The sequence below is a fragment of the Mus caroli genome, chromosome 8 (assembly GCF_900094665.2).
Source record: "Mus caroli chromosome 8, CAROLI_EIJ_v1.1, whole genome shotgun sequence".
In the NCBI taxonomy this organism is placed as follows: Eukaryota; Metazoa; Chordata; class Mammalia; order Rodentia; family Muridae; genus Mus; species Mus caroli.
In genome coordinates this window covers 19,280,701-19,291,461 of record NC_034577.1, presented here as the reverse complement: position 1 = coordinate 19,291,461, position 10,761 = coordinate 19,280,701, and the positions used below count along the sequence as shown (strand labels likewise).

General features: G+C 40.8%; 1 protein-coding gene across 4 annotated transcripts in view; it reads left to right on the top strand.

Annotated features, from left to right (window-relative positions):
• Positions 1 to 10,761, top strand: part of LOC110299986 (disintegrin and metalloproteinase domain-containing protein 5) — a 69,237-nt gene that overhangs the window by 21,647 nt on the left and 36,829 nt on the right. For all 4 annotated transcript variants that reach the window (XM_021169995.1, XM_021169991.1, XM_021169994.1 and 1 more), the window contains exons 14-16: positions 3,430 to 3,625; positions 6,637 to 6,727; positions 7,471 to 7,687. In XM_021169995.1, coding sequence (XP_021025654.1) covers positions 3,430 to 3,625; positions 6,637 to 6,727; positions 7,471 to 7,687 — 504 coding nt within the window. The remainder of the gene's footprint in view (positions 1 to 3,429; positions 3,626 to 6,636; positions 6,728 to 7,470; positions 7,688 to 10,761) is intronic.

Here is a 10,761-nt window from a genome sequence, read left to right as displayed (position 1 = left end):
GCTTATATGAGGGCAAATAGTTAGACAAGTTCTTTGTACTGGTTAAACTCAGTTTACTGTCTTTTGGGAAAGTTCTTTGCTCAGCTGCAACTACCCAATTAATGCTATCATGGTCCACTTTCTCATTCAAACTCTTTAGAGAGGGCTCTATGAAGGTTTACATCTTAAGAAGAAAAAAAAAAACCAAACCGATGATCAAAATAAACAGTATAAATCAAAGATTGCAGCAAGGTGTGCTTAGATGTCAGTTAGTGTGGGGTTGTGTTATTTATGGTTATTTAGAGAAATAGTAACACACACATACACACACACACACCAACCACTAGCTTGTGTTTAGTCAACACTAGATAGAAGCTAGAGTTATCAAAAATGAAGGATGCTCAATTGAGAAAATGCCTCCATAAGATCTGGCTGTAGGACATTTTCTTATTAGTGATTTGATGGGTTAAGACCTCATTTGACCCAGGATTCAGACTACAGTAGTACCTGCTTTAAATAAAACAAACATATAACCCCACCACCACCCCCGCCAAAAAAAAAAAAAAAACCTACAAAACTTTTATAAAAGGCCAGAAGCTAGTTATACAATAATAAAGGAGTTGATTTGTCAAAAGGATATAAATTTGTGAGTCCATATGCACCCAACAGTAGAGCAACCAGACACAAAAGTAAAGGCACTAGAGAAAGACAGACCCATTCAAAAACAGGAAGGTCTAAAAATTCTACACTTAGCAATGGCTAAATCACATTGCAGAGATGCTGCATAGGGCCAGTTTAATTTCGATGTCCTTCCATGTAGGAGAACTCACCCTCCATCCACCAAGTCCTTTGATAACAGGAACAACCTCTGTCAGTTCAAATGTCACAGCAGAGCTTGTCTCTGATCTGGGATCTCATCCAGGACAACCAGGGCAGGACCAGAGAGGTGAAATCTGCATGTTGAAAGGTTTGTAAAACCAACTCTGAAACTCACAGCAAAACTATATTCTTACTACACTAATACTTGAAGTATTTGTTAACTGCAGATTTGGTTACTTTTTGTTGAGGTTTTCAATCTTTATTTCGAGTGTTTTGAGGCTCTGTTGCTTGCTGCAGAAGTGTTCACATTCACATTGTTATTATTATTGCACTGTGTTATTATGATTATGATTGCATTGTATTGCTGAACAGGTCCCTGAGTAATGAAAACTTCTCATCTATACCAACATTTCTCATTCTGAAAATCTGCTTTTCCTGATCTCTCCACCTCTTGCTTCCATCATTGACGCTAGCATATTAGCGTGGTACTCTGGGCATCATGACGTCTTATTTCAATCTGTCTTTCTATAAAAACTTTCCTTTAAGTACATACACACCAAGCAGGATCTTACTTTTTACACAGTCTGGCTGTCTGCTCACTGCATTTAGATTAATAGGCCGTGTCAGAACACTTGGGTGTTTGTTTCTCTGGCTTCCAACCTTGAGTACGTGTGCCTAAGTATGTGTATGTAAGCGTGTGTGGTACACTGTACATGCTTACAGTGTATGTGCATGTAGTTTAGGGCTTCCAGTCATGAATGGTTTCAGAGTTTGAAGATGTACAACGGGCTTTATTTTGCTCCCACTTCTGACTGATAAGCATGTTTGTATGGCATAGGTATATACTTACAGGCATGGACAGAAGCTGATAGTTTCTTACTTGATTGCTCTGAGTCTTCATGTCTTATTATTTATTATTTTTTAGCCTGTAGCTCATTGATCCGGTTAGGCTGGCTGGCCAAAGAACTCCAGAGATTTCTACTGCTCCAGTGCTGGGCTTACAAACTCACACTGCTGATACCAGATCTTTATGTGGGTGCTTAGATCTAAACTCAGGTCCCCAAGCTGGCTTGGGCAGTACTCAGCTGACCACCCAATCTCCATCCCCCTGATCTTTATTTTACTTATTGTTTTCAAAATGTTTTCTCTGGTTATGGTTAGCGTTTTTATTCATGTTATAGTAAAGTTATTCCTAGTATGCTTTTTTTTTTTTTTGCCTGAACTGTCTCTAATGACAAATGTCATGTCATACTTAATTTGTCATTTTGTACATAGTGTATTCTAGTTTCTGTGTTAAGGTTTATCTTTGTCCCCAATTTTGAACAATACATTGGTGGTCTTGTAGGTCAATATGGCTTGATGTGTTTTCTGCTTGAGATTTGTTGGACTTACAGTTTTGTTTTTAAGTAGTTTTTTTTAAATATATATTTAATATTGTTTTACATCCCAACCACAATTTCCTCTTCCTCCCATCACCCTTACCTCCCTCTGCTCCACTGCCTCCCCTCTACCTCAGATCCCCCCTGCCTCCTCCCCCATGCCTAGGTCTTTCCTCAGAAAAGATCAGGCCTCCCAGGAACATCAACCAAACATGACATATCATGTCACAGTAAGAGTCAGCACATACCAGCACATCAAGGCTGGATGAGGCAATCTAGTGGGAGGAAAAGGATACTATGAGCAGGCAGGCAAACAAGTTAGGGGCAGCCTCCACTCCCCCGTTAGGATTTCTGCAAGCACAGTGAGCTACGGTTGGGAGATGTTCTCATGTGCCCAGTGGCACATATATGACATTTTCCAAGGACAGCAGCAAGAGGTAAAGGTGGGAACCAGTGCCTGAAACTATTCATTATCTCTCTCACTCTACCTCATTTTACAGTTTCCCACAAATGACATTTTTATTTCAATAGGTGGGATAAAAATAGAGTCTAGAAAAACACAACTTTATAAAGAATTCTGGGACACTGTATACATATTGAGACGCTCCCTTCATTAGAAATCATCTCGTGGGGGATGGAGAGATGTCTCAGTGGCAAAGAGCACTGGCTACTCCTGCAGAGGACTCAGTTTTGATTCCCAGTATCCACACATTGACTCAAAACTGTGTGTGAATCTAGTCCCAGGGAACTCCAATGCCTTCTTCTGTCCTCTGAGGATACCAGGCACTCACATGGTGCACATCTGTACCCAGAGGCAAGATACTCAGGCACATGAAATAAATAAGTGGGTATAGTGCCAATTGTTATTCATATCAACTTTAGTCTACTGACTCTGCCCCGCTAACACAAGTATTATAGTAGGCAAACAAATTAGTTGTTATCGCTAGGCCGAAAGGGACCTTTTTGATTGAACAAGGCATATCCACAAATGAACAGATGTGGGTAAACAAGTGTTCTTGAGCCTGGCATGGTGGGCATGGTTTCCGGCCCTCCCTGCATCCAGCTATGGAAACATTTTCTGATTGACACATTAATGTTGTATTGTGTCCTCTGCTGTTTCATCCTACGGGAGGCCTTAGGCAATGGGGCCACCTCATGAGCTTCACTCAAAACCACCCAGAGCCTTTCCTTTTACAATGAGAAGGGATAGGGAGAGGTACCGCTGGAAGTAATCCTTTATGTCTTCTTCTAGGTAAAAATGAATGATGTGGTCTGTAGAAAGTCGGTAGATGAATGTGACTTTGTGGAGTTCTGTAACGGAAAAGATCCCTATTGTGTCCCTAACACATATGCACGCAATGGGCAGTATTGTGAATCAGGTGAAGCCTTCTGTTATCAAGGAAAATGTCAGACTTCTGACAAGCAATGTATGAGCATACTTGGGAAATGTAAGTACCATGACATTCTTTGAAAACCTCATTATCCCAATGCCCATTATTCAATTCTTCAGGACAAAAATGTGTCACCTAGTCATGGCTAAAGTCTCACTTGGCAACCATTAATTTCAAAGGTAACTTTTGTTTGTCTGTTTGTTTGTTTGTTTGTGTGTGTGCTTGTTTTTTTTTTGTTTTCAAGAGACAACACAAAGGACCCCCTGCACTGACATTGAATTCCTATTTGTTAAAGGAAGAACTTGCAAGTAGAAATGCAGCTTTCCCACAGTATTGCGTATGATTTTTGTGGTTGATGGGATTTTGTTTAAATGCAAAGAACCTGGGTTTCTAGGAAAGCAAAGTGGCCTTCAAGAACTCAAGAGTCTGCCGGTGAAGAAGGGGCCTCTGACATTTGACAACTCAGTTGCTTACTTGAGGGTTTTTTGGTTTTTTTTTTTGTTTTTGTTTTTTTTTTTTGTTTTTGTTTTTGTTTTTGTTTTGTTTTTTTGATGCATGGAAAAAAAATAGACCGTCTGAATGGGTGGAGTTCATTTGAGCTGAGAAAAAGAAATTTTATTCTGAAACCCGGTCTGCCCACTAACCCCCCAAAAAGGCATGGCTTAGAAACACCATCATGCTACACTAAAGGATTTATTTCTGGCCAAAATGTGTGATGCCATTCTAGCACACTTAGATTAAAAGAGTGGCCGGGAACTTAGTTACAGAATCCAGGCTGGTTGGCCAGGGGGCTCCAAGGATGCATACCTGTTTCTCCCTTTCATCTTGCTGTCACTGGAATGATGTGCCCAGATTTTTATGTGGATCCAGAGGTTCAAACACCAGTGCTTCCCTGTGTAAGGAAAGCCTATGGCCCACTGGTTCATCTCTCTGCTCACAACATCACTGATTTTAAAGAAACCCAATAAAGATGCTTTATAAAGGCTTTTAGGAGCTCGGGGTGAAGTTTGTTGCTATAGTTAACACCAGTGCCATGGAAGACTCATAGTCTCCCCCGTTTAAGGTTGATCAAAGCAGTATCTTATGCCCTCTATATTACTGCCCATAGCATAAAGGAAATGTTTTAATGACTGATTCATTATTTTTATTGTCTGTATCTTTGTGAGTGCCTGTAGGTACACATGCATACCACATGCTTGACTGTAGAAACCAGAAGAGGGTGTAGGGTTCCCTAGAACTGGAATTGCAGACAGTCATGAGCCTCCATAGGGGTGCTAAGAACTGAATTTGGGCCCTCTGCAAAGAGCAGTGGGTACTTTTAGCCACTGAGCCACCTCTCCAGCCCCTGCCTGAGATTTTGAGTATTCTTTTAAAGCATTAAACATAGGGTCAAGCATTCTAGACCACAAGTAGGATAAACAGGTAATAAATTGATGAATAAAAGGAAAGTAACTGGATAGCGAAGCCTCTTATCTCTTTTTTTTTATTGGTATCTGTATGATAACTCCCATGAATTCAGTTTTAGTTATGGAATTCATAGCATGGTCTAGCTCTTCAGTGTGTAACTTCAGCCCAGGCTGAACATATCTAGGCCCATATAGGTTGAATCATGTTTCAGCTTCATACCAGAGAAAGTATTTTCAGGCCTACTGTCTTCATCTGGAACTTACTTTATTGAGCTGTATTGGATTTCAGTGGCAGAAACATTTTTTTTTCTGGGTGGAGGAGTTATCCTCTCAGTTCATCCTTATCTGGTTTCCGTACCAGGTATCTGATGTCATGATGTCATAGCAGGTGTTCATTTGGTGCTTCTTAATTTGTTTTTTATTAGCTCTACATCTCAGTTCTGAGTCTCCTAAAAGAGCCAGATTTAGGAAGGGACTACAAGCGTAAATGTGTCCCCCTCCCACAATGTGAAAAGCTACATATTTCAACTGCTATCTCACATGGTTGCTTTGAAAGGCCACAGAGCAAATGTCTCTTCTCCAGCGTTTCAGGAATCAAGAAAACAAAGCCACCAGGCTCATTATCCTCAGCCCCCAAAACCTAGAAGGAAAGGGTACCAAAGAGAACGCTGAGGGGCTAAATGTTGTGGGGCGAATCCATGAAGCACCTTAAGACAGTGGATCTCAACCTATGGATCAAGATACCTCTTACACATAGGTTGCCTAAGACCCTCAGAAAGCACAGATATTTGCATTGCAATTCATAACAATAGCAAAAATGTACATTTACGATGTAGCAACAAAAGTAATTTTATGGTTGGGGGCGGGGGTGGGGCTCACCACAGCAGGAGGACTGAATGAAATGGCAGCAGCCTTAGAATGGTTGAGAACCACTGTGCTAGAACATTCTACGTTTGATTACTCTAGGCACTTTGGGTCAGGGCTGTGGTGGCTCAGTGTCCAGGCCCCCAAGAATGACCTTTACACTGCAGAGGTGCACACTGCTATAGTGACTGTTCAACACAGGGAGAGAGCTTGATACCACTAAAATCCTCAGCTCTAGGTGATTAAGATAGGAGTCTTTGTTATGAACATTTTACCACAGTGAAGAAATTGTAGGAAATACAGTGCTTGATATCGTGTCAAAATGAATATGAACAGCAAAAGGAAAATAATTTGAAATTAATGTAAAGTCTCAAATTACCATAAAGGCATGGGGACTCTAGCGTGGAACACAGAGGGAAGCTCAGCCTGGGCTGTACCCTGGGCACTTGACTCTGTGAGAACCAATGAACTGTATTTCCCCCAGTAAATAAAGAACTGGGAAAGAAAATAATTCAAAAGAAATAGAAGGAAGGAAGGAAGAGAGGGAGGGAAGGAGGCTTAGACATTTCATAATTTAAGAGGGAAGAGCAAACATGTAAGCCCCCTTCCCTCCCTCTTCCTTCCTTCTTGATCAGTACTGGGCTGGGTTAGAACCCAACTATCTCTTTGTAAATATCTCAATCCCAACAAGGTTTTGACCCTAAGTGATCACAGTACAGTTCTCAGTCTGACCCTATCAGTTCCACAGTGTGATCTGAACTCTGAATCCATCTCAATTCTTTTTGTCTTTATCTTCAGATGTGAGAGGGGCTTCCTTTGCGTGCTATGAAGAATTCAATTCCAGAGCTGATAGATTTGGCAACTGTATTCGTAATTTTTGTACTTTAAAGTATGTATTTAGAAAATTATACTTAGGTTTAGAATATATATTCTTAAATCCTAAAATGTATTCTGAGTGAACAACAGTGGAGCAGTACTTTGCCAGGTTTCCTTTGTCACATGATTTCACCTGCACAGTCGTCATCCCTTGCTATAGGAACATTTGTTCAGTGCCTACAATGTCAAAGGTGCAGTGACCTTGGGAACAGCTTCTAGAGATGGTTATGGTGAAAAAGATATTGTGTTAGACAGCTTATATATATTATATATTTATAATAAACATAACTCACAAAAGGTATGTAATAAGAATCATCTTGCTTTACTTACAAAACAACAACAACAACAACAACCCAAAAATCAACGATAAATCACTGGTAATTTGTCCAAATTTCAGTAGATAAAACAAGATCTAAATGAGCTATAAGCATGTCATAATCATCAATTTTCATTTTACTCCTAAATTGCCTCATTCAAGAAGCAAGTCATATTCTAAGTTATGCTAAATTTTTATGGAGAAAAGTGTTCAACCTGGATTTAAATTAGGAAGACATTTTTTTTAACATGGAACGTTTATGTTATAGAAGAGTAAATTTTATTTTCACATTGTGTAGGGAGAGAAGGCAAAAATCCAAAGTTTAGGGAAGGTGGGACTGCAGTTGGTGGTTTTCCTAATGTGGAACCTAAATTGCTAACTTGTATTATAAGCTACTTACCTAAATGAATGCTAAGAGAATGTTGCCGTTGTGTTTCCAGAAACAGTCTCTGTGGGAAACTAGTCTGTACGTGGCCATTCAAGAAGCTGGTGCTAAAAGCCAATTTATCTGTGGCCTATGCACAAATCCGGGATGACTTGTGTGTAGCTATGTATAAAGGTGGGAGGATACCTAAGCCAACAAAGACGACATATTCCGATTTATCGCAAAGAGATGAGACATTTGTACATGATGGCACCATCTGTGGCCCTAATATGGTAATTTGAGACTTTACATTAATTTCAAATTATTTTCCTTTTGCTGTTCATATTCATTTTGACACGATATCAAGCACTGTATTTCCTACAATTTCTTCACTGTGGTAAAATGTTCATAACAAAGACTCCTATCTTAATCACCTAGAGCTGAGGATTTTAGTGGTATCAAGCTCTCTCCCTGTGTTGAACAGTCACTATAGCAGTGTGCACCTCTGCAGTGTAAAGGTCATTCTTGGGGGCTGGACGTGGGGCGTGGAATGTGGTTCTTCACCCCTTTTGCTCCCAAGTGACGTTCTGTCTAGCCCATTTGAGCTCTTGAATAAATAAAACGGAGACCTGGTCCTTTTGTTAAAAGGCTGCTCACACTAAGCTGGGCAGGTTCTGAGCTAGTCCAGCTCTTTATGTTCCCTCCTTCCCATCCACATGGTCCTTTACTGGCATCTGAGTCTTTCCCTGGCTCACTCTGGTCCATGTGTGTCCTCATGGCTGCTCTCTAGTAGCGAGCAGTCTCTCATGGCAACTTCTCCTGATTCATGCAAATGGTCTCTCCACACCTCATTCTCTCCTCTCCTCTTCTGTCTCTTTCTGGGACCCTCCTGCCACCCTGACTGGAATTGAAAGTCCCACCCTATCCTCTTCTGCCCAGTTAATTGGCTGATCAGCTCTTTATAAACCATAATCAGAGGTAATGGAAAATAATTTTTATATAACATCGTGCCCTGAGATGCCTGACCACAACAGCGTCTGGACTGTGACCAGATGTTTGGGCATAGAAATCAGCATCTGAACACACAGTGCACAAAATCATATCCCAACACTGTAGTCTTCTCATCTGGTAGAATTGAAACTCTACCGATGAGACAACTCTTCATTCATTCCCCTCTACAGCTTCTGGGGTCCCCTGTTATCACCATAGACATGGCACAGAAGTGGGCTCATATTTTCAGTTTGATTTATCCCATCCAGTGGAGATCCTTAGGGACCATCTACACTGTAGAAGAAGTTAGCATTTATATCTTTCTCAAGGCTCTGTACTGTTTCACTGTATATATACAAGACATATTGTCTATCTATTGATCATCTCACCAGTACTTGGGTGCTTTAGCTACTGTAAATAATGCTATGGAATTAAAGGTATTTGAAGGGATCTAATCCATCATGGCAGAAAGAGCCACCGTTTGGGAGAATTCCACAAACACATACTTACATAAACATCACCATGGCATTCACTATATCACGAGGCCTCTGGTCGTACTGCATCCGTATTCAAGGAGAGAAAGGAGGGTCAACAAAAGAGAGAGGGAACAAGAGACAGAAGGAGGAATGCTATTTTATAAATTATTTGTCTTGTATCTTAGTCCCAGCAAAGCCAGTAGACAACAGTTTCCAGGTTCTCCGTGCCATCAGCAAGCCTTCCTCTGGTTGACTTTTTGATAACAGGCATCCTAGCGGATGTGCAGTGCTGTCTTGGTTTGTATTCAGTGGATGGTTGGTGCAATGGTGCCTCTCTTCAGGGCTCATTGCATGTTTGTATATCTTAGTTGGGAAAATATAATTTTAATTCATTGGCCCACTTACAATAGGGTTGTTGTTGAACTTACTGAGTCTCTGTTTTGAGAGTTGATACCCTGTGAGGCACATGATTTTCAGATACTTTGTGTGTCACCTGTCTAGAGTATTGGTGGCATGTCGAATGGACTTTTCATTAGTGTATAAGGCAACAAATGCCATGGTGGCATTTGTATAAGTGTGTTTTTGTGATGTTCTCCCAAATGATAGCTCCTTCTGCCTTCATCTCTCTCTCTTGCTCTGATGTTCCTTACTTCTCAATCTCTCTCCTTTTATAGTTTTCTTAATACTTTCATTTCCCCCACCACACACATGCACATACACATACATGTGTACAAGCATACATATACAAGTATATTGTGTAAATTGAATTTCCTAGTAGATTCTGAACATGAGAGAAACATTGTATGATGTTACGTTTTGGGTTTCTTTTCCTTGCTGTGATGATACTTTTAGTTCCATCCATTTGCCAGCAGATGGCACACTTCAATTCTCCTTGATAACTAAATGAAATATCCTATGTGTATATCTACCACATTTCCTTGCCTTCATTTGTTGCTGGACATACAGGTTTGGTTCACGCAGTGGTTTGAATGTAATGTCCTTTCACTGTCTCAGGCATTTGAAAACTTGGTTCCCTGCTGTGTGTCTGGGAAAGCTGAGGAGGCAGGGCCTTACTGTAGGAAATAGGTCACTTATAGTGGGCTGTGAGAGTTTAAAGACATTGTTCTCAGGTTTGCTCTCTCTGCTTCATGCTTGATGTGTAAGATGTAGGCTCTCAGCGTAGTCCATTCACCATCTCTGCCTATTGCTATGCTTCCCAACATGATGGTGATGGACTCTTATCCTAGAATTGTTAGCTCAAATCCCAAACCAAACCAAACCAAACCAAACTGACTAACCAAACTGACCAACCAACCGACCAACCAACTGACCAACCAACCAACCAACTAACCAACCAAGCAAAGCTTTAGTTGTATAAGTTGCCTTACCTATGGTGCTTTATCATAGCAATAGAAAGGTAACTAAGACGGAACTCTTCTGGAATCTTAAGCTTTCAACATGTAGGCCGATGTGGAGCACTTTGGATTCAAAACATAACAGTTCTTAACAGGTTTTGTGCTTCTAAAAGTTGGTCCACTCTAACCACATTATCCATTTTGCCTGGCAAAAGGTTGTCCCTACAATCTTATTTCTGTGGGTTTTTTTTTTTTGTATTCTTTTTTTTCCTTTTTTTTTTAATTAGGTATTTTCTTCTTTACATTTCCAATGCTACCCCAAAAGTCCCCCAAGCCCTCCCCCCACTCCCCTCTCCCCCTCCCACTTCTTGGCCCTGGCCTTCCCCTGTACTGAGGCATATAAAGTTTGCAAAACCAATGGGCCTCTCTTTCCACTGATGATCGGCTAGGTCATCTTCTGATACATATGCAGCTAGAGACACGAGCTCGGGGTGGGGGTGGGGGGGAGGGGTACTGGTTAGTTCATATTGTTGTTCCACCTATAGG